The 24,256-nt window shown below is 44.7% G+C and overlaps 1 protein-coding gene across 2 annotated transcripts in view; it reads right to left on the bottom strand.

Moving 5' to 3' along the window:
• Positions 1–24,256, bottom strand: part of adcy8 (adenylate cyclase 8 (brain)) — a 77,160-nt gene that overhangs the window by 18,096 nt on the left and 34,808 nt on the right. The window contains exons 6-13 of one of the 2 annotated variants that reach the window (XM_030403669.1): positions 21,023–21,181; positions 19,456–19,726; positions 9,774–9,971; positions 6,614–6,714; positions 5,548–5,749; positions 5,167–5,256; positions 3,471–3,643; positions 1,257–1,335 (exon numbers count right to left, since the gene is read on the bottom strand). In XM_030403669.1, the coding sequence (XP_030259529.1) occupies positions 1,257–1,335; positions 3,471–3,643; positions 5,167–5,256; positions 5,548–5,749; positions 6,614–6,714; positions 9,774–9,971; positions 19,456–19,726; positions 21,023–21,181 (1,273 nt within the window). The remainder of the gene's footprint in view (positions 1–1,256; positions 1,336–3,470; positions 3,644–5,166; positions 5,257–5,547; positions 5,750–6,613; positions 6,715–9,773; positions 9,972–19,455; positions 19,727–21,022; positions 21,182–24,256) is intronic. The other variant, XM_030403670.1, reaches the window with a different exon arrangement.

The following is a 24,256-nucleotide window of genomic DNA, read 5'->3' on the forward strand; positions in this document are numbered from 1 at the left end:
AACCAGACGACAGCTTGAAAAACAACAACAACAACAAGCGTTTGTTTGTTTGTTTGTTTGGTTCTGACCCGGACGGAGCCGATGTCCTGACCGAGCTCACGCTGTGTTGAAACCTGGCACATCGGATCATTAACAGTCAACACAGAACCGGGTCACATGCTGCACGCTGGACCTCCCTTCAAACAGCAAACAGTGTTTTTATATGCGCTCTCACGCGAGCAGCTTTCAGGGCGGGGAGCGTCGCTCGCCTCACGCTGAGCCGTCATTGTCTCTGTTCTGCCAAACAAGAGCTGGAGCTGACCCGGGAAAATCAATATGCCACTGGATGACTTCAAATGCGGCTGCTTTCTACATTTATGAAGCTACAAAGGACCTTCAATTACGGCCGTGCGTCCTCCATCTCTGACCGCCGCGGCGCCGCTGAATTGCGTGATCAAAGGTTTCCATAGAGAGAGCATGAAAGCAGCGCTGATACCAGTTTCCTCCAGGCTGCTGACTCCCACAATGCCTCGTATAATGTGTGAACCGAGTGGTGTTCCTGCTTTTCATTGTCTGAAGAAGAGTCACTCAGGTCCCATATTACACAGACACGGCAGCCGACAGGAGGGTTTCCTGCTGATCGTTATGGATGAAATGCTTCTGCTGAGTGTTTATAAAAGCTTGATTACACTTTCTGTTGGCTCGTGGCCTCTTAAAGCAGAGAGCGTCTTCTCCTTTCTTATTACTGAATCTCAAGTCACTGTAGACGTTCATCCCGGGGGATGGTATTGAAGGCAGATGGGATTTCTGCCTTCAATACCAAGACAAAGAACTGGAAACTGATGACCTCAAAATGACCAATTAATTATCATTTTAAGCTGGGAACTGTTTTAAGCAAGACTTCAGGATATTTTCCAGACGAGTTCGTGGTGACAGAACCAGCTGCTTTAAACTAAAAACACGATCTTTTCCCAACCCTAACCAAACCACAACATAAAACTGGACCTGCAGAAGTGTAAAGCTGCAGCAGCATTGACACATTAAAGGAAAGACTTGTTTTTTTTCCGTCCACAGCTTCACATCGTTTATAATTATGCAGAGATCGACAACACAGCGACCTCTGCTGGTGAGATCCTGTCAAAGTTTATCTCTCACATTTCATTAAACAGTTCAAACTGCACAAGATCTGACACGACTCAGAGCTCCTTAACGTGAAGAGAAATATTTCTTCACACAGTAACAACAAGATAACTCTGGAGGCGTTGTGTGTTTCTTACCTGCTGGCCGTGATAAAACACAGCGAGGAGGAACATGGCCATCAGGAGCAGAGACGTCTCTTTGGTCCCCAGGAAGTTTCTGTGGGAGCAGCAGAGAAGAAGTTACTGAAGGAGGTTACTCACATGATGATCTCTGGTTGTTACACTGAGGCAAACTGGAGGTTGTTGAGCAATAACAAGTCAAAGTCATGTTATATTTTTTTTGTTTTCGGGCTTTAAATGTGCATGCAGCGCTTTACTTTTTATTATCACACGGCTCTTCTTAATGCTGTAGAATGCTACATTCACTTTAATGAACCTTCCCAACGTTCGGCGATCAATTACTTTCGTATAACTGACCGTTGCTAAGCATATTTGACCGTCGTCAAGGAAAGTGGCCTTTTCACCTCTGATTCACGTATTTCGTATCACTCCACGCTCTAAAATCTTTGCTCTGTAAGTAGTCCGGTCACTTTTCACTCCAGCGTCTTCAGTTGCTAAGCGACGTCAGCTGATCTGTAGTCTACTTCATATCGGAAAACGTCCTCCTAGGCCACTAGTATGGATGAGTTTCACATTAACTTTAATATTCTTGGAAAACACGGTGATTTCAACTCTTGGCTAAAGGCTGAGTTGTCGTCACCGGTCAAGAAAAGAAAAAGAGAGGAAAGCAGCGAAGAGGGAGAAGAGAAACGACGTCGGTTTGGTGAACTATATTTCTCTGCTGAAAAACACTTTGAACGGTAACAAATAAACTGTAAAAAGACACACTGTGTCAAGTTCTCTTTCGTGTTGGCAAGTAACTGTGTAATAAGCAGGATAATGTACAGAACAGCGGTCGTCGGGACTTATCTTCCCGATAGTGACCCCCGTTCTGTACATATTACATGTTTAATTGTGTTGGTTTATGTTTTCTGGAGTTCTGACCAATGACCTGATTTTATGTTAACCACATAAACATGGCTTCACAAAACATAGAATCTGGCAGAAGATTTTAAAAAAAGAATTTGGCATTAAAGACTAAAATTAAACTACAATAAAATATTTCATATCATCAAATCAAAAAGTTTTTTTTACAGATGACACTGACATCTTCTCGCCTAATCTTCCTGCAGAACCTCCACGACTCTTTGTTTCCAGCTCAGACTGGAGCAGAACCAGAAGTTCTGCAGGATCTGAGGATTAACAGCTGGGACAGATCTACTAAGAGCTCCTCAGCACAGATCACACGGTTATGACAGAGAAATATAGTTCCATGTCTTTGGTATCAAAACACATCGCTTCACAAACTCTCAGGAATCAGGACCAAATCAAACAGTTTCATTAACGTCTTGGGTCGGGTCCGTGTTCCTCTCCCTCGGAGGTCTTTCCATCTCGACCTTCTCTCTCGTGTCCCAGAGGACTTTAAAGAAATCGATCTGACTCTATGGAAACCTCTGCTTCCAGGGCTTAAAGTGCTCCTTCTTCTTATTACCCGGTTATATTCTCAAGGTGCCTTCACACATCCTCACTGTAAAGGTCACTGTGCAGGCGCTGACAACACCTGCGTGATTAGTTTTCTCACATTTGCCACATTTATGTCCAGAAATAAGGTCAACGATACTCTCGGACGTGCTTTTGAGACGGTACATGTCTTTAGTTTACTAACGCGTGTTCTTTGTTAATATGAATATTTCTGTGCCAAGTCTCCATTACTCAAAGGCTGATCGACACTCAGCTATATATCTGACGCATCTGTGCTTTTTATAGTCCAAAATCTCTGAAATCAGATATTTTAAACAGGTTATACAGCCCACATTTACCTGGACGTTTACAATAAATACAATAAACTACAGTCACACGCAGATTCACCAGGTGTGGGATCAATAACGTTTGTCTTATCTTATCAACGAAAAGCACTTCATCAGTCAGGCGTCCTTCACCGTCCAAGGTCATGGATGTTGAATTTTAACAGGCTCAGAGAAACATGAACACACGACTCTTCTGTCAGCGGACTTACACTGGCTGTCTGTTTCATTATGTATTGATTTTTTAAATTGTATTGATCACTCACATGATCCTCTGACCGCCCGGCAGGTTCTCTCTGAGACCGGTGGTAAAGACGACCGCGATACGTTTTTCAGGTGTTATTCACATAAAGTCTACTATATAATTATTAAATCTAAGCATCCAAACAAACTACGAAGACACGCAAACATTACGCTCATAACCGACTGCGTCTGTAGAAGCACTCACTCTGTGTTGTGGTGCACGGTGTCGTAGCGAACGAACAGCGAGGTGTAGAAAGCTTCAGTCAGCAGCGAGTAGATGGCGATCATCACCAGCAGCACCGCCAGCTTCAGCACCGAGTTCAGCCGCAGGAACACGGCACACGTCACCATCGCCAGGACGCCCGTGAACACAAAATACTGGAGAAAAAACAAAGAGAGGTTAACATCAACGGATCCGTCCAGTGTTTAAGTTCAGTTTTATTCTCAGTTTCTTCTATGTTTGTGTTGCGAGTCTAGTTTTTTAGTTTTCAAGATATTAATTTAATTCCTCTGGTTGATCAGTATTAAAGGGATATTCCGGTGTGAGTTTAATCCATGGTCTAAATCACCGTGAAACTGTGTTAGACTCCCTCTCCAGAGATCAAGTTAGCAGACCGCTAATTTACGGAGTTTTATCAACCTCAGAAACGACCGCACGACAACAATACACTGCAGTAAATGGATCCAAATATAAACCGCCACCAAAAAGCCACAAATAATGCTCAGAACAGCACCAAACTTCAGCAACAGTACAAATAGGGTCTCAGCACATAGTCCGGGGCATCTAACCTCCGCTAGCTTAGCTGGATTTCTACTGAAAAGCTGACTAAATTTACCTCTCTTCTGCAGCAGCTTCCTGTTGACGGGAAGTCCCGACGAGTCGATTACCGAGTGCAGTAGAGTTCCGCGGCTCATGGATGAAAATGTGTGATTATGACTCCATGGAAAAGCAATCAAAGTTCATATGTGTCTTACCTGCCAGTTTATAACAGTTATTATCGAGAGCGGACAGGGAAAAGAACGGAATTGAGCATTTCTAACCGCACTCGGTAATCGACTCGTCGGGACTTCCCGTCAACAGGAAGCTGCTGCAGAAGAGTGGTAAATTTAGTCAGCTTTTCAGTAGAAATCCAGCTAAGCTAGCGGAGGTTAGATGCCCCGGACTATGTGCTGAGACCCTATTTGTACTGTTGCTGAAGTTTGGTGCTGTTCTGAGCATTATTTGTGGCTTTTTGGTGGCGGTTTATATTTGGATCCATTTACTGCAGTGTATTGTTGTCGTGCGGTCGTTTCTGAGGTTGATAAAACTCCGTAAATTAGCGGTCTGCTAACTTGATCTCTCCAGAGGGAGTCTAACACAGTTTCACGGTGATTTAGACCATGGATTAAATTTACACCGGATTATCCATTTAACAATAACTAGTGGTAAGTTGGTGGAGTGTCTATTGAGCCTAAAGTCCTGAACTGAGCAGTATTTTGTGCGTCTAATCTAAAATTCCAGTCTGGTTTTGTCCGAGATAGAAAAGTCAATAAGTCTTATCGTATCTATAAACGAGCCTTTCGTCCCTCTGGAGGAAACCAGGCTGTTACATATACATCCAGCGGTACCAGCCTCGGCCCGGCTCGGAGCTATAAACATGTTTCTCCCTTATTGAGTCCATCAATCAGCTGCATACTGTGTGAGCAAAAAATAACATGATGGAAGTTTTTCTTCCGTGACGTTTCTGATGGCTCCATCAGTCGCCGTTGTCTGAGCAGAGGCCTCCCTGTGGGCGCCAGCAGATGTCGGGGATGTTTAATTCATCTCCTTTTTTTTGGCGCTGTCGCAGAAGTGTAGAAAAAAACAAAAAAAACAGACGGACAGTGACTGCAAACATTCAGACAACTCATTTAGGCGGTACCTCTGGGTAGAAGCAGATGTCTGGGATGGAGGCCGACTCGTTGTACGTCTGGTTCCTGAAGGTGGTGGACTTGTCGAAGTCACACCACAGCTGTGAGAGACCAGCGGGGACAATTACTGTTGGTATCCAGAATCAGTGTACAATAACCAGACTTCCTCCCTATACATCATCAAGCCTTTAATATCTCAAGATGTCTGTGTCAGAGGTTCACTCAGCTCCTCAAGAAAGAACCAGAAACATCAAACATTAAAGTAAAAACCAGAACCAGAACAAAGTCAGAACACTCAGATCAGCAAACCTACAAAGTTTATATCTGCGTCCTCGTTGGCCGGTTCACAGCGAAGACAACAAATATCTATCGGAGAGAAACGAAACACTCACGATGTTGATCATGGCCGCCAGGAAGTTGATGAGGATCGAGACGAAGATGATGACGTTGCGCGCCGCGTACGTCTCGTTGATCCAGCAGCAGGCTTTGCGGAGGACCAGGGGCAGACACTTGTAGTCCTCCGCCGTCGTGACCAGGACCAGACAGGAATGGAGGACGATGAGGACCGAGAACTGGATCACCATGGTAACCATCCTGTGGAGGCGATGACATCAACAATACTGCCATCAGCTGTGCAGCGAGGCTTTAACGACTGGGTTTTACCAACACATCAGAGCATCGTCAACATTTTATGTGTACGGAAGAGGATTAGGGCCACATGCGAATTTTGTTTTTTATGGTTCTGACTTCAAAGTCAGAATTCTGAGATAAAAGTCAGAATTCTGAGAAAAAAGTCAGAATTCTGAGATCAAAGTCAGAATTCTGAGAAAAAAGTCAGAATCCTGAGATTAAAGTCAGAAGTCTGAGATTAAAGTCAGAATTCTGAGAAAAAAGTCAGAATCCTGAGATTAAAGTCAGAAGTCTGAGATTAAAGTCAGAATTCTGAGAAAAAAGTCAGAATCCTGAGATCAAAGTCAGAATTCTGAGAAAAAAGTCAGAATTCTGAGATTAAAGTCAGAAGTCTGAGATTAAAGTCAGAAGTCTGAGATTAAAGTCAGAATTCTGAGAAAAAAGTCGGAATTCTGAGAAAAACGTCAGAAGTTTGCACATGTAAACTTTTTTTGAGTTCTGACTTTTTTCTCAGAATTCTGACTTTAATCTCGGAATTCTGACTTTTTTCTCAGAACCCCCCAAAAAAATTCACATGTGGCCCTCATCCTCTTCCGTATATGTGTATATAATATAGGATTTAACTTTTTTAATGTGCATTCTCATAATAAACAGATCTAAACATAACATTATTAAGAGAAATTAATCTCTAACTACAAGATAAAGATAAAAAAAACAACTTTAAATCAGCGGGTCCCAAACCTTTTCTCCAGATTTTGCTTTCAAACTCCTAAATGTATTAAAAATAATTAATACAGAGATAAAACTTCTCTCAGTCTGCTCTGTTACCTGGCGGAGGGAAGCAGGCTTTGGATGGTGGTGATGAAGATGAGCACGATGAAGGCGCACACCAGGTTGGACTTGAACACCTCGTCCCTCATCTGGGAGTACTGCACCGCCAGAGGGAGGAAGAAGAGCAGAGAGAGAGGAGGAGGAGGAAGGAGGCGAGGGGAAGATGGAGAGACAGGTGTTCAGACTGACGAAGAAGACCGGACACGTTGAACTTGCACCGCAAACACGCCGACGACACGACACAGATGCATGCAGATGTTTTTCAACCACAAGCGTTAGAGAGAGACAGGAGCGGGCGGGTTAGCCGTGGGGTCCTGGGGAGGGAGCAAAGCTGACAAGCACAATGCTAGCTGTTAGCCGTTAGCTTTTTAGCTGTTAGCTGAGTCAGAGACACAAACAGAGAGCTCAAGAAATACAAAGAAATACAAAGCTAACTGAGGAGCTAAACTGAGGCGGGGGAGGATCGTCGATGAGCTTTTGAGTTAGCCGGCGCTAACAACTCAACTTCTGTCCAGTCCAATCATCGTTTAGTACGTTTTTTTAGGGGATTTCCAAATTGTTGAACCTTTTAGATTCACTCCAAACATACAGAACAATCGTTTTTTGGTTAAAAAGCTAAACTGTAACCTGTCGGGTGTTTCTGAACGTGGATATAAGCCGTTCCTGAAGGAAGCCCTGCGCTGATGTGAGACTCATGAGTCACCGATCTGGACCGACAGCCGGACTCATCTCAGATCTCTAGACTTTCTCCCCAGTGACCCCCGCTGCCCCGTCCTCGCTCGGTCTCTTTCTCAAAGGGTGCTGGGAAATTAGCAAGAGGATGCGTCACGTTTTGTCACAACTTTGGCAAAAAAAACCAAACAAAAACAAAAAAAGAAAAATGGAGGGAGGTCAACAGCAAATCACTGCACATTTACTGAAGAGGTTCAGAGGTCAACCCAAAAAAAATTAAGGTTCCTGGAGAGGTTTTGAAAATGGCAGTGGGATTAAAACGGGGAAACACAGATGTGGAGGAGGGAGAGGGGCCGACATGGACGTCAACTGAAAGGTTAAAGGTGAGCGTGTTCATGGAACAACAACTGAACAAAAAGCTGCAGGAGAGCATCGCATTCACCAGAGAAAACACCCGCAGACACCTTCTGCTCACCACGACTCACATCTCCTCATTATCATCTGTAACTATCAGTTACGTGTGTCAAAGAAGACGTGAGGTAGATTAAACACCCTGAAGAAGAAGAAGATTTGTTTTGTTGAGTTATTTATCCTGACTCTGCAGTTGTAGCACGAGGTCTGTCACAAATCTGTTTTTACATGTTCTGGTTCTGACTGATGGTGTAAACTGAGCCTGATCTTAAAACATGAATATTTATGTTTCCTCCAGCAGCTGAAGTCATTTTTTACATTTGTGATCAGATTCACAGTAGGAACGTGGTGATTTAAACCCAAACAGCGATGTTTTTCTCAACCTAACCACGTCGTTTTTTATCCTACGACCAGGTGAAGGGCCGGGGACAGGTGTTGTGGGAATAATAAACCTATCTAATCGTTCAGGTACGAGGATGTGGATGTGCCGGTTTTGGAGTTCTGAGGTTCGTTCAGCCTCGTGTGTCTGGTGTCTTGGGAAACTTTAGGATTTAGAGATTAAAAAATGAAGTTCTTTGGGTTTGAACAGGATGAGTTTGTGATGACTGACCTGATTGTTGGTCTGCAGGGATAAACTGAAGACTGTTGTTGATGTTGATCTGTTGCTGTAACTTTACATGAACATATTTCACTGACTTTAGTCTAATATGTCTGATAAGTACTTCATAATTTCGGGGTATGTAAGACGAACATTTGAAACATGTCTCGGCTCTTTCGTTGGTGAATGCAACGCGCTCCTGCAAAAAGAAAAAAAAGAGAAAAAGTTGAACGAGTCAACTTTTTCCAGCAGACTGTAACAGGGTCACAGGTCCAGGACGTGGACTTTGGCTCATGAGTAAACTGAAGGAGGTTCTGAAGTCTCCACAAACATCCGCCGACTGTTCTACGACCGCCGACGCCAAAATCAAAGCTGACTTTACTGAATTTCAGAAAGAAACATGAGTCACCGTTCAGCTGGTTTAATGTTTGATCTGTTATCTCTGAGTGAATCTACTCAGATCAGCTTCTCTGTGTTAACTCATGAACATTAATGGAGTCTGAAGTGTCAAACCTTTTATTATAACCAATTAATACATTAATACGTTAAAAAAACAAGCGTAATAACTTCTGTCGGCTGTTTAAGTTCATGTTTTGACAAAAAACGTCATTTGACTTCTTCACTTTAATGTAAAATTCACATTTTCATGCACAACTGTCTCCAATATCTGTTAAATCTTGTTATTCTCAGAGAGCCACACACAAAGAAACACATGAAATATGACGTTCAACCAAATAAATAAGTAATTATGTAGATTGTAATAATTGTTAGTGTGACTGAAAATGCATTTGTTCACTCCGGTGGACGATATTCACACAACTTGAAATAAAACAGACTAAATATACCTTCTGGTGTAATTATTATATTATTATTATTATTAGTGTGTTTGTTTGTTTCGCCTGTCTGGTTTTCTGAAGGTGAGGATTTAACAGATATTCCAGAGATAAACAAGGACAGTGATGCTTACAATTTCAGTTTTAATCTTTAAAATGTGACTTTCTTTAAATTCAATTAAACTCCAAAATTGAAAATCTGTGTCACAGTTAAAAAACGAGGGAATACTGTGAAAAGGAACAAGAAAATGTTATCACAATTTATCATTTCAAGCACGAGAACTGAATTATAAATTGGCGATGTTATTGATATTTTGTCTTTGGCGTGTATAATAGTTGTTACTGGCACTTCAGACTCCGTCAGTAATAAAGTTTGGATTATTTTGCGTCCTTCACTTTGACTCCACAGTTTGACTCGTGTCAATACAGTAAAACAAAATAAAAAATAAGCCATGCTTTCTTTTTCTTTTCTGCGATACCACGACAGTATCCACGATGCCTTTAGCTTACTCATGATGGGAAACAAAAAAAAAAATAAAATAGTTGGTTCTTGTTTTGCTTCTGAAAGTCTTCGTCTCAGAATAGATGTGAGGAGGGAGAGAGAAAGAAAAAAAAACAGTTATCTGTCTAAAACCCCAGCTACCTTCTGTTCCAGGCTGGAGTCTTTAAACATCAGTGAGAAAGGCTTGATATGCTCTCTTCTCAACTTATCGCCACTCCGTAAGTCGATGGCGCTCTCTATTCGCTTGTTAATTTCCTCAGGACCAGAGTGGACATGCAAAGCTTGTGCGAGATGGTTTGGAAGCAGATTTATCGAATTTCTCGTTAGGGCAGCCAGAGTCTAGGGGGAAAGCACATGCACATAGAATGAACCTGCTTGTCCCCCTTTTTTTTTTTTTGTTTCATTCAAGTTACAAATGAAAAGAAAAGAAAAGAACAGACAGACAGTTACGGTCATTTACATACGCCAAAAAAAGAAAAGAAGAGAAAATTAAAAGGAGGAGGAAGAAAAAAAGGGGGAAAGATCCAAAATGCAACGTTCACAGTCAGACGGACGGCTCAGAGCAGAGTCATGCATCGCTCAAACACTCGGGCACTCTGCATCCACGTTAGCCTGTAATCAAGCACTCGTTATGACGAAGCTGTGGCGACTGTGATGGGAGAGGAGGATGAACACGGGCGGGAATAAAAGCATGAAATGGACAAAAAGACACAGCTGAGAACAGACGGTGGATAAAAACACAACATCGATCGTGAAACATTTATTTTAATGGATTCATCTTCACAGAGCGACTTGAACAGAACCATCTGAACCTTTTTAAAGGAAACTCTCACAAAGCCTGGTGTCGTCATCCAGAACAACCCGGCGCGACATTCATGTGTAACAATGGTGAATTGTAGATGAAATGGTTCTCCTCAGGTTTTAATTCACCGCTCCATCACTTCCTGTTCCACTCAGCCTTCCTTCGCTCCCCGAGACAAAGACACACTCCAGATCGTAACCTTCCGTAAAGCTCCTCTTTTAATCCGCTCTGATGGTTCTGAATTGGACTTTTATAATTTGATGGAATTGCGATGAGATGATTTAAATGAAAATGAGCGTACGGTGACTCGCTTTAGAGACACCACAGTCACATTTAGTCCACAACAGCTGAGACGTGATGATGTTGGTGGACTCATCAGTACCTGGATGATCACCTTCCATCAGACTACATGATATTTATGTCGTTCACGATAGTCTGCAATCCTTGATGTGTCTTGGTCGGGAGACTGGCAACACTACATGGTTCATTCGTCATCAGGGAGGCGGGACGGGAATATGTCAATCATGGCTAACGCAGCTAGCATAGTTAGCAAGCATGTTACTCACTGGGTAGCTGAAGCGCCTCCGCTACCTCTCAGCAACGTTTTTCTTTTTTGACTTTGTCGTGGTCGTCCCTCCGGCGTTTTGCTTCCACAGCTCAGCGAAGCATCTCTTCATCTTCCTCGTCATGTTCACATGGTCACATCACACCACGCTGTCATCCTATTGGTCAGCGTCAAGCAGTACGTCATCACTGCTCTTCAGTGTTTCTCTGCACGTCCGCTCATCATTTCCCAACACTGGAAATTTTGTCAGCCACGACCAAACCGTGTGAAATCTGCCTGAACTTGTGTCGTCTGATCCCGACACAAAGATCTTTGTGCTTTACTTCATATAAAACTAAAGCACACACAGTTCCTCGTCAGTGAGCTAAAGCACATACAGAAAGCTTCCTGCGGTCCACTGACGTGCTGCACTTCGGAGCACGTCATGGTGAGCTGCTGTCGCATTCATTCGTTCAAGTGAAGCACTTGAGCTGGAAGTGATAAAGGTCATACGTGAGGAGTCATTTTCTCGGAGCCGCTGACATTAGCCTTCCACCATTAGCTGGGAGCTAAAGCAGCCGCGTGGCAACTTCCAACAAATTACCCTTTCAGCTTCTGAGCCCTGCAGAGCCGGCAGCCGCCGAAGTGATTATGAGAGAAATGTGTGAGAAATTCCAAAAGTGTCTCTCGCCGGTTCCGGCCAATCAGACGTCTCACCTCGCCTCACTGAATGCGACAACTTTAACAAATGAAATCCATCACACAGATCGTTAGAAGTTCATTTCCAGGCTCATCTTGATTAAAGGATTTCTTTTTCTTTTTTAGCCGTTCTGACGGTCGCCAGCCGTCATTACAGAGCGATTTCATCTAATTAAGCCACCTGGAGATTATAAATTACTGCACTTTGGAGGTTTATTGCTTAATGCCTCACAAATTACAGGAAACTGCAGCATTTATCAACATCAGGGAGGGATTCTCACACACTGAAGGTGCTGCGATGCTCGAGATGTTGGATATTCAACCCACAGACGAGTCAAAACACTTAATATTATTTTAAAGCAATTTGTTTCGTGACACCCGACCAAAACATTCAGAACATTTATAATAAATATTATAAAGTGAGGGAATGAACATACGTTAATCTTTCATTTTAATCCAGCAGATGAAAGTCAAAGAGATGTAAAGAATCAGACGATCCAGGAGAGAGAGAGAGCAGCACCAGAGCTGAACCAGAACTGGACTGAACCTGTGCTGCATGTGAACAGAGACGTGGGTCACATCCTGAACACACCCGGAGCAGAAAACACACCAGCTTCATCACAACGAAGACAATCAGACGGGTTCAGATTCAGATAAGGACCGTCGTGTTCCGGAGCAGATTGGTGCTGATGACACGTGGACCCTGTTCTCAGTTCTGGGAGGATCTCAGCTCATCTCAGTGGAGACCACAGTGTCGTGATGTGTGAGTGTCACCACGTACACATCACATGAACTGAGCCTGGCGCTATAACATACATAAATGTTGCTCTTGAAGATGAAATGTTATCGTAAACTGGCTGCGCCTGATTGGATGAACGCCTCTCCTGAACTGGACCAACATGGCGGCTCGTTTGGAAACTTTCTCTTCTGTAACTCTGCAAAATGTGTTTCTGAAGACATTTTGCGACACAGAAATGTGACACCAGGTGGAGTGCAGACTGATAATGAGATCTCGTGTCACAGACTCACTTCATTACCTGTGTCGCCTACACAGCGTATGAAAAGTCCAGGAGAACTTTAATGATCACCTGGTGTGTTGTTGGTTGTTGGTTGCCGTCTGTCAGGATTACAGTTCTCCTGTTTGTCTCCTCAGTTATTAAGTAACACAAACTCACATATATGTTTCACCCTCTTTGTTTCACGGACAGACACATCAGCTATCGGAGGAAACTGGGATCTCCCCTCGGCTGTTGCCTGGACCAGCAGGGTTTAAAATGGACGAGAGAATAGAAGCGCGTCTCTACATCTGAAAGGTGGATCCAGTTCTTCAGAGGCCACCTCATAATGTCAGCAGGACCGCTGCCCTCAGCCGTCCACTCCTGACACGACGGCTCGGAGAGGAAGGTCGTTATAAGCCGCGCTGCCATGATTGTTTTTGAGCGTACGCGTCCCTGAAGAAGCGCACATGCAGCCTGGAGGCTCGCACGCTTCCATCCCTGACATTTCCCTCCTCTAAACCAGCCGGTGCGATGTGGCCCAGAGCAGTGGCTGGCTGTATGGTGGAGCCGTATGGGGTTACACGTTGTGATATATATTAATAACGGGACATGTTTGTGTCTTGGAAATGCCAACACATGATGCCAGGGAAAAGGTCAAGTGGAGGCGGGGGGTGGGGCGGCGCTCAGATCACACAACGTGAACATGTAGTAGAATCAGAGGATGTTCATGTGCTGCACGTCTCACATGTCGGGTCGGGCGGCAGATTAACTTTAGAGCCAGAGAGCAACACGACTTGTTTGGAGCCGGTGTTCTTCAGAGGATTGCAGCCGGGCCGTTATGTAAACCGCAAACACGCTGCGGGCCAAACGGAGGATCTGGAGCGACGCTGTGGCACAAACTGGAATAACTAGCCGACAGATTGCCATGAAAGTTAAGGACATACATATTCATGGGTCCATCCTCGACATCTACACCCGTCCTGCACCTCCATGATGGAGTACTCTCTTCAGCCTCAACGGGTCGTCTGAGATCGTTACTGACATCAGTGAGCATCATTAACAAAACGTGCAATCAGTTCAGCAGCTCAACATCCGTCCTGAGTGATTAACATGCGTCTCACTCTATATGCAAATGGACACAAACAGCACTGGAGCAAACAGACTCCATGTTTCTACTCAAAGACAGACAGAAGTTCATGTAGAACATTTGCCGAAATAACAAGAAGGTCCAAATAATGCAGAATGAGTCAGAGACAGAGTTTATAAAGTGTCTCCAACTCAACAACTCACTAAACTGACACATTTGTTAATGGAGTCTGGTGATGTTGTGGTTGATAGTCGGCTTCATGTATTACATTTAATGCTGAATTTACAACAAGGACACAATGAGTTACAATCTGTCAGAGACACAGTTTCAGAATGTTCATAAAGTTTGTTTTAACTCAACAACTCTGAAAATCACCACATTTGTTAATGGAGTCTGGTGATGCTGTGGTAAATAGTCGGCTTCATGTATTAAATTTAATGCTGAATTAACAAGAAGGTCCAAATAATGCAGAATGAGTCAGAGACAGAGTTTCACAGAGTTTATAAAGTGTCTCCAACTCAACAACTCACTAAACTGACACATTTGTTAAGGGAGTCTGGGGACTTTCTCCACGGGGACAAAGAAGTAGCCTATATTGTTACTGTTTAGTGTCTTTGTAACATGTGACATGTTTAGATCAATAACATGTTTCTTCTTTCATAAATGGAGTGTAAATGGTGAAATCAGTGTAAACAGTGTGTTCAAACAGCTGATCAATGTTGGCAGGTAAGACTTTAGCACTTTAGACACAGAAGCAGACAGGCTGGTACAGACATGCTGCCACAAACTGACACTTTTTACAAGGAGACAAACAACTTCAGCTGAAAGATTTAATGCTGAATTTACAACAAGGACACAATGAGTTACAATCTGTCACACACACAGTTTCACTGCGTTATAAAGTTCTTTTTCACTCAACAACTCTGAAAATCCCTACATTTGTTAATGGAGTCTGGTGATGCTGTGGTAAATAGTCGGCTTCATGTATCAAATTTAATGCCAAATTAACAAGAAGGTCCAAATAATGCAGAATGAGTCAGAGACAGAGTGTCACAGAGTTTATAAAGTGTCTCCAACTCAACAACTCACTAAACTGACACATTTGTTAAGAGAGTCTGGGGACTTTCTCCACGGGGACAAAGAAGTAGCCTATATTGTTACTGTTTAGTATCTTTGTAACATGTGACATGTTTAGATCAATAACATGTTTCTTCTTTCATAAATGGAGTGTAAATGGTGAAATCAGTGTAAACAGTGTGTTCAAACAGCTGATCAATGTTGGTGCTCGAGTTCCTTGATGCTCAACAACTCTTAAAATCATGTGATTTATAAAGGGAGTCTGGTGGTGATGCGGTTCAATGGTTGGATCACATCTGCTGCTACAACGTCGGCAGGTTTAGAGAAAGCAGAGATAAAATCCACTGGTAGTGAACAACATGGAGGTCAGGTGGAGTGTAATCCACTCTGTTGATGTTTCTTCTTCTTCTTCTTCTTCTTCTTCTTCGCTCAAGCTGGATGCCAACACCAGGTCTGAACAGCCTCTTAGAGCGATTCTGGTTTTCTTCTACATTTACGCCCCAAACATTTGCAAATCAAAACCAAAGACAAACGTTCAGATGGAGGTGGAGCTGCTGCGCCTCAGACCAGCAGCCATGTTACATCATTTTAAACCCGTAGTTTCCTCAGCTGACAGGAGAGTCGACACCTCAGAGGAGCAGCACCGACACAGACCCACACCGGGACGAGAAACGTGACAATGGAGCCGTTTCTTTTTGGCCCTGATTTCACAGCGCAGCGACACGGAGTAAGTGGGTCTTCTGAGGAAACACACAACCTCCTTTGAGGTGAAAGCAGTGTGACAGTGCTGTGCATCATGGGAGCCAGCAGGCACACAGCGAAGCATGAAAGAGGTAAAGACAGAGGCACTCAGCCGGTGGAGAGAGCCTTCACGGAGCTGGGAGTCTGATTTCAGGGCTGCAGCTCGCCGGCCGGCCGGACGACGAGTCTTTCCAGCTGATGAATCCTGAGAGTCTGATAACCGCAGTCGGTCCTGATAGTTCCCATAGACGCAGCGACGGACGGGATGTGATGCTGTTTATTCAGCAGTCATCAGCGTGCTTCACCATGAAACACAGGATGATGTGGAGATAACGTGCGGACAGACGTCTGCACAGAGCTGTCACCAGCAGCCGTATGTAAAGAAGATGAATCATCCGTCATTACTCTTTATTGCAGGTCGTCAAACAGCTACTTACAGTTAATGGAGGCTCCGGTTGTGCATGTCAGTGTGTAGCTGTGTATTTATGTCTCTCACTGTACCGGCTGAGCAAAAGGACTCAGCCAGCCAGCAGCTCTTGACCAAGACACAGTCCAGCACATTAACCCTCGTGATTTGTTGTTCCAACACTTCAGATGTTGTTAACGCACCAGATGGGTTCATTAGTGAGCGCAGCCCCAGATTCCACGGGTCACGTCCATGTCAAGTTCCCTGCAACGAGACGCCGCTGCAACGCGCCGCGCCGGAGAATACGTGTGAATCTATTTCTGACAGCGGCAGACTCGTCAAAGTGCACCGAGCAGATCGAGTGGAGCAGGAGGTCAGACACAGGAACACTTTCAAAATAAAGCTGCAGCACGACGCATCACTGAACACAATTAAAACAGACAAACAATGAAGCCATTCAACCACGTAGCCTCCGCCCTGTGACAGAGGTCAGGGAGAAATTATATTAAAAACCAAATCTGAGTAAGTAAACAATGTCAGGCGGCCATGATGCTTCTCCTCTGACACAAACTCTGTGGGATAAGAAGCTGCGTCGAGAACAGAGTAAACCCACGTCTCAGATGTCACAGGACGTGTGGATAACTGTTCTCCTCTGTTTTAAGGTCCAACACATACAGGATCGTAACAACACGATGGCGAATGCAAGACGGCTGCCTCACATATCCTGTGAGTCCCGTCAGTAAGATCAAGTATCAGACAAAAGTTCAGGCCCAACAGCTCTGAACGCTAACTTAAAGTGTCTGTGTCGATCTGATTCAATCATTACAACACGTATGGATGTCAGAGTGAAAGGTCAAACTGTTTGGCAGCAGTGAAAACTCTCGCACACACATCACTGAACAAAACTGCGTGCTCTTTCTCTTTTCATATATTTCACTCACTCTCTATTTTCCCCTATGCCTGACTGACACACACACACACACACACTCATATTCCACCTTGTCCTCGATCCAGTGACGCTGAAACTAAATCAGACCAACAGGAAGGGAAGGACGGGGACCCGGAGGACAGAAAACCCAGCGGAGAGCGAGAAGCTGGGCTGCAGGCAGAGCCGAGCGACGACATGAAAGACACTTAAAAACTCCTCCGAGAAGCCTTTGATATGCAAAGAGCCGCTCTTTGAAACGACTGTCCTGACAGGCTTTCATTGTGCCAGAAACAAAGACGTGGCACATTTCAGAAATAACATTCCTCTGCATGCAAACGCACACTTACAGCAACCGCTATAAGCTGCTGACAGGCCTACAGCAGCAGCAGAGGAGGAGGAGGAGGAGCTGCACAAATCCACAGATATACACAAGAGGTAACGCAGAGTTCAGCGTTAGCTCACGGCTGAAGGAGGTGAGACCAAAAACTGTGTGAGTGAGGACGAGTTATCATGGAAGGTGACAGAAGTCTCATTGTGAGGGGTTTTTATCTTTTTATCTTTAATGAGACAGAATTTAAAGTCCAAATTCATTTCATCCGTCCGTCTTGTCCGCGTGTCCTTCACATATCTCACGAGCTGCCGCTCTGATCTACTTCACACTGTCGTCTGGTTCTGCCCGTGTTTCTGAATGTTCTTTGGCCTGGAGGAGAAACAGCAGGTTCCACAAAGTCACCGCTTGGTTCTGGTGGAGGAACACGGAGTCCCGGCCAGGCGGAACAGCTCGTCCTCTCAAACCAATCTGGGGATGCAACTGCAGGCCTGAATATGCAGCTTCACCACCATCAGCACCAGCACCACCAGCACCACCTTCCCTCTGAGCTATTACACATGGTGACATATCTGAGTGTGAGTGTGAGTGTGGGGGACAACACACACCTCCATGCAGGAGTGTGTGAATGACTCGGACCGGCTTTTTAAAGTGACCCTGAGCCTCACCTGCTTCATGCAGTCTCATCTCTGCCAGCCCGGCTCACTGTTGTGGTGCTCTTCACAGTAAAGAACATTGTTAGACGTAAAATGTTGTCAAGATGTCGCTTCTCACCACGTTACGTCAGAAATACCATCCAGGCACGACGGTAGATCCCAAACTGTAGCAGCCAGCATTACTTACTGACTGCTGACTGCACACCTGCTGTAGATACCTTTGTCTGAGGCCACAAGATGCTGTTAGCATGTAGCTCAGCTGGCTGTGGAGCTACAGGCCTTATTAGCTGACTGGACAGGAGACTGGGACCGTTAACACCAGTCACACCAGTGGATTTCCATCCTGTTCATCAGATTAGAAGCAGGCGTTTCTTAACAGAGCTGCAGATGTTTGCACCAAAACTCTTTGTTTTCTTCCACCTGTGATCGTGGTGATAAAACAGGTGTTTAAAGCCGAACCACGATGTTTAAAATCAACGCTAAACAGACGTAAAGTTGCAACAAAAGAAATCGATTAGTTTGAACTAATCTGTGTTTTTGTAGCAAGTACACAGCTAACAGTTCTTCTGTTAATATGATTAATAATTCTCACTCATTTCTGATGGTTTATAAACAACATGGCTATTTAAAAATCTGCAGTAGAAGAGTTCAGTATCATCTGCATAGCAGAGCTTAAAATCTCCTCCAGGGACCTCATGGATCCAGAAACCAGACCAGAATCATCGGGTCCACCACAAGACACAGACACATAATCATCACCTCTTTGCTTTTTACTCTGCTCTTTGTGTGTTTAACCTTTATAATAAGACCTGTGTCATATTAGCTTTAATGTGCAATAATCCAATTAAAAGCTGTATTTGTTCATCATTTCTTCTCACACTGAATGCTGCTGTGTATGAGCACTTCAGCATCTGTGTCCGACAGACGGTAAAATGGTGCTCCGGATGAAGTGACCTTTAAAAAAAAAAAAAAAAAAAAAGCATCCTTGCACTGCTTCCAAAATCAAGAATCTCGCAGACAAAACACCCAAAATGTCACCATGATGCCTCGAGGAGGAGGAGGAGGAGGAGGAGGAGGAGGAGGAGGAGGACACCCACGAGTGAAGGAGGGATGAAGGGGATGTTTTAATGGGCCACACAGTCAGAAGCTCGTCATCCTCACAAACAGGCAGGCTGACACACTGTGGCGCGTTACCACGGCAACACAATCTCTCCGCAGAAAGCCGTCCACTCATTCCCAGAAAAACAAAAGAAGACAGAACGACTAACAAACAGGCGAGAAGATTCCCATGCACCGCCAAACACGTCCATCTCCAGAAACCACTGCGTCCCGCGCTGAGGCTTACAGTGGTATTCTTAAATTTAAAGATTATTTTACTTTGCTTTCTATTTGGTCTGAAGAACATCTTTAATTACTCACCCATACCAAATGTTTGAATGCCCATGTTTGAATAAAAGCAGCAGTTTAACCCTCAGATGCAGAGCGAGTTGTGGAGACAGACGTGTTTCCACAGTGTGATACAACACGACTCGAACTTCGAGCAGCGGCGGGACTTACGTTCTGCTTCCCCACGATGTTGTCGAACGGCAGCTCGGGGCTCCAGGACGCCTCGTTGAAGGTGGTGCTGCTGGCCCGCCGGTCGGCCGAGCTGGCCGCCTCCTTCATGATGTCCTCCGGCAGGGTGAGCAGACTCTCCTCCGGCTGCTTGATGAGGTACGTCTCGATGTTGTGGCGGCGGAGGAAGTCGTTGCGGTCCTTCCCGTGGCCCTCCTCCACCTCGTAGTCCCCGTTCAAACAGTCCAGAGCCGCCTTGGAGATGTGGATCCTCCTGGAATGTGACGGGGAGAGTACGGTCAGTGTCGAAGCTGCAGGAGGAGCTGTTTTGGCCACTAGGAGGCAAACAAGACACAGATTTCTGACACATCACCACCTTTTAAAGTTAAGATGCGAGGGACCAGCTGCCTACTGACACATTCAGCAGACCCAGCAGCACAATGGAGAGGTGTTACCGTCCTGCTGCTGGAGGCACATCCAATATTCATTTCTGGCTGCTACAGGCTCCTTTTTCCTTCAGCAGCTAGTGTCTGACTGTGTCTGTCTGCTGTTTGCTGCTGAGAAAACAGCGTAAGGTGATGAAAACAGCCGCCTGCTGCTGGAAACACCGAGACTAAACCAGAGAGGAAACTCGCCGTAAATACTAAACAAGCTTCATAGACCTGCAGAGTGTTTCTCAGTCTTTTCATTCAGTCTGGATCTATAAGGTACAGATTAGTGGAGCTTTAATGAGAAAGAAAGAATCGGAACACATAAACAAGCAAAGAAACTAAGAAAAAGGATTGAATTTGTGACACAGATTTAAATTAGAGACACTTAAATATCCAAATCCTCTCCTGCAGGATGTACAGACGAGGACAAAGAATGGACGCACGCTACAATCTATCGCTAAAACTCTTGACCATGAACTGACATAAACCTTTTTGCAGCAGATTTAGTTAACACAGCCCTCCTTTAATAATAAACATCACGCATGTCAGTTTGAAGCAGCTGATTTCAGAGACGCCTCCAGCCGATCAGTGCAGCTCAGGTGTGAATGAAGTTCTTGGCGTGTCAGGTCAGTGAGCTCGGGCTGCAGGTCCAACATGTTCCAGCACTTATCACAGATCTCCTGTCTGTGTCTGCATCAGTTAAAGCTACAGGTCAGGGATATCTTAAATCAGAGAGTAATTTCCAGTGAGAAACACTTACAGAATACCTTTATAGAGGACTGATAAAGAGCTTTGTCACGTGTTGTGACGAAGGTCACCTGAAGCTTTTTATCAGCAAAGTGCTTTGTCCCAGATTTGAAGAAACTCCCTCCAGGCGTCCCAAAGAAATCACTTTCACGAGATTTGGACAGAAGTTTGGTCACAGTGACCTCAACATTGGACCTTTGACCACCTCAGGCCGTTCTTGAGAAACCTCCGATCACAAGACTGTGACCAGGATGGACAAAACAAAAACATCAAGCAACGACCGTCACCAGTGTCCCCAACTCACCAACATCTGTAGTTCAGTCCCAGCTGTGCATCCTGTCTCCTGTCTGTCTCCACAACCAACAGACCTTAAATGGTTCAGCATTACTCACCCTGGGATCCCTCCAGACTCCAGCTTGTTGGCGATGTCCACGTCCCAGGACCAGACGTCGAACTGCCACTTCCTGAGTCCCAACACGCCGCACAGCACGGAGCCCGAGTGAATCCCGATACGCATGTCGATGTCGTGTTTCGTACGAGATCGCACGTATCTGGAAGAAAACACAAGGAGTCAAAGTTCAGTGGTCCGCCTGCAAGATTCTCATCACATGTTGAACAGGAGAATGAAAACCAAGTCTGCTGGAAAGCAGTCATAAAAATCTATAGATATAAACGGCACGCGTCACTTTAATACGGTTCTGTGTGCTTGAATTAAAAGGAGGACATTTACTCCTGGAGTGATTTTGGGTCAGTGTGTAGAAAACCGTGTCCGCGCACATTAATACAGCAATGAATATACATGAAACTGACCTTCAGGTGAGCAGATATACAGATAACACTGACGGACGAACATTGTTCACAAATCCACCAAGGAATGAGTGGAACAATACACTTCACGCATATCAGCGAGCCCGACACAAAGGGGAAAAACATTTTCAGCAGACTTTTTCACCGCCGTTAATAAAACCTGCTTCTCATTTCATACTTTGTTATCCCAGAACACAATGAACACAGGACAAACTGGGGCTGATAAAAGCTCTGTGAGGAGCAGACGGCGCTGTCACGCCCGTCCCTGCCTCCCGGACTCATTTCATGCTTCGTAACGGCAGTGATGAATGTGAGGTGAAAGGCATCCTGGGAGTTTGTGACAGGTGCTTATAGAGTCGGTGACTGCTGAACGACACCCGGGGCTGGAAATGAACTCCGACAAACTGCAGATAGTCATGACGGTGATGTGATGCCTTATTGACTCTGCAGGGAGGTTTTATCACCTGACGGTGCAGGTCAGCGCCGCGCTCCGGATCAGACACACCATCACAGTTACATTACATTACACATTCAAAGGAGAAATGGCAGTAAGAAGCTGTAATGAAGCTAATCAAAGCCAACAGGAAATTAGCTTGCAGGTAGTGAGGAAAGCACGACAACAATACAATGCAGTAAATGGATCCAAATATAAACCGCCACCAAAAAGCCACAAATAATGCTCAGAACAGCACCAAACTTCAGCAACAGTACAAATAGGGTCTCAGCACATAGTCCGGGGCATCTAACCTCCGCTAGCTTAGCTGGATTTCTATTGGTAAGCTAAAAACAGACTTCAACTCTCCTCCATCAGCTTCCGGGTCGGGGAAGTCCCGACGCGACGATTACCGAGTGCGGTTAGAAATGCTCAATTCTGTTCTTTTCCCTGTCCGCTCTCGATAATAACTGTTATAAACTGGCAGGTAAGACACATATGAACTTTGATTGCTTTTCCATGGAGTCATAATCATACATTTTCATCCATGAGCCGCGGAACTCTACTGCACTCGGTAATCGACTCGTCGGGACTTCCCGTCAACAGGAAGCTGCTGCAGAAGAGTGGTAAATTTAGTCAGCTTTTCAGTAGAAATCCAGCTAAGCTAGCGGAGGTTAGATGCCCCGGACTATGTGCTGAGACCCTATTTGTACTGTTGCTGAAGTTTGGTGCTGTTCTGAGCATTATTTGTGGCTTTTTGGTGGCGGTTTATATTTGGATCCATTTACTGCAGTGTATTGTTGTCGTGCGGTCGTTTCTGAGGTTGATAAAACTCCGTAAATTAGCGGTCTGCTAACTTGATCTCTGGAGAGGGAGTCTAACACAGTTTCACGGTGATTTAGACCATGGATTAAATTTACACCGGAATATCCCTTTAACATTAAAGAATCACCAAACAATTCATCCTGTGGGGAAACATGCACGTCTGCACCAGATTCATGGCGATCCGTCAGATATATTAGATGAAAAATATCACTCAATACCACAAATGTGTTCCTAACGCGGCGCTCCAGGACTGAATCATTAAAATGACTCAGGTTTCTGCTTTCATTGACTCTCAGAGAGTGTTTAGTTTCGTCTCCGTACACCTCAGCGTGAGTTTCCTCGTCTCTCGGCTCCTGGTCGCAGTTCATCCTGGTTGGACTGCTACAACAGATCAGATCAGAGTTGTAAACTGGATTTGACCTTCGCTCGGAGTTCGTCGTCCACGCGGTCCCTCGGTCTCTGCGCCAGCGTACATCCATGATGACTGTCTGTTGTCATCGTTGTGGAAAATCAGCCCGAATCAAAGAACAGGAGCAGCGAACATTTCTCCTTTTCGCTCCAAAGGTTTGTCTGCTTCAGCAAACACTTTGGTGTGCGAGTGACTCAGAGCTCAGACGGACAGCTTCATTATGGCATCAGATTATTTCTACTCCAGCACGACAATCATCCACCATCACACACGCAGGTTAACAGCCTCCTTTGTGTCCGTGTAATAACCCAATGTTCTGTTTATTCATCATCAGATTCTTTGATTCTTTGGATGATAATGTTCGTGTTTACAAGAGGCGGGTTAATTACGACTGGGGGGTCTAGTGCCTCATTTATCAACACCAATAATTCAGGTGAAAATGTGAAGTGTGTGTATTAATCCTCGAGGTCAAAGCTGATTCTGATCGCAGCAGGTCTACAGAAAATACAACAAAGACACTCATGAGGTACAAGTCTGGCTTTCACTGGAAAACACATCACGATGTTGCATTTAGAATTTTTCTGCCTTTCCGTCAATATCAGCGAGTCTACAAAGGTTTATTAAACGCACATCAGACGGCTAAAAATGTGCCTGTTGACCACATTAACACTTCCAGCAGTCCTTCTTTGATTTCTAACCGAAGTGGTACTTTAAAAACAACAATAAACCACACGAGACCGCATCCTAAATGCCTTCCTTCCTTATTTACACGCCAACACCTCATGTCAAAGCCGAGCCGAGACAATGAAGTGGATTAAGTGGATCAGAAGTGGTCGTTCCACCACTTTGCTGCAGACTGAAACATCTCAACAACTATTGAGTGGATTATCATGGAAGTGTGAACATACAACCGCAGAACAGAAAAACAACGCTTTAGAATTATCGATGATAAAATGAGTCGAACTGGAGGAGAAACTGAAGATATGAAGGTGTGTGTGCTGCAGCAGACGACTCGTTCCTACAGATATTTTATGCCACCGGGGACGAACGATTATCTGTAGATGGTTTTCTTTCACCCCCGTCCTGAGGGCAGCGGCTCAAAGTGGTGACTCATGGTTGTGATGTCAGTATCTGCTCGAGAGCTCGTAACAG

The sequence above is a fragment of the Sparus aurata genome, chromosome 21 (genome assembly GCF_900880675.1).
Source record: "Sparus aurata chromosome 21, fSpaAur1.1, whole genome shotgun sequence".
Taxonomy (NCBI): domain Eukaryota; kingdom Metazoa; phylum Chordata; class Actinopteri; order Spariformes; family Sparidae; genus Sparus; species Sparus aurata.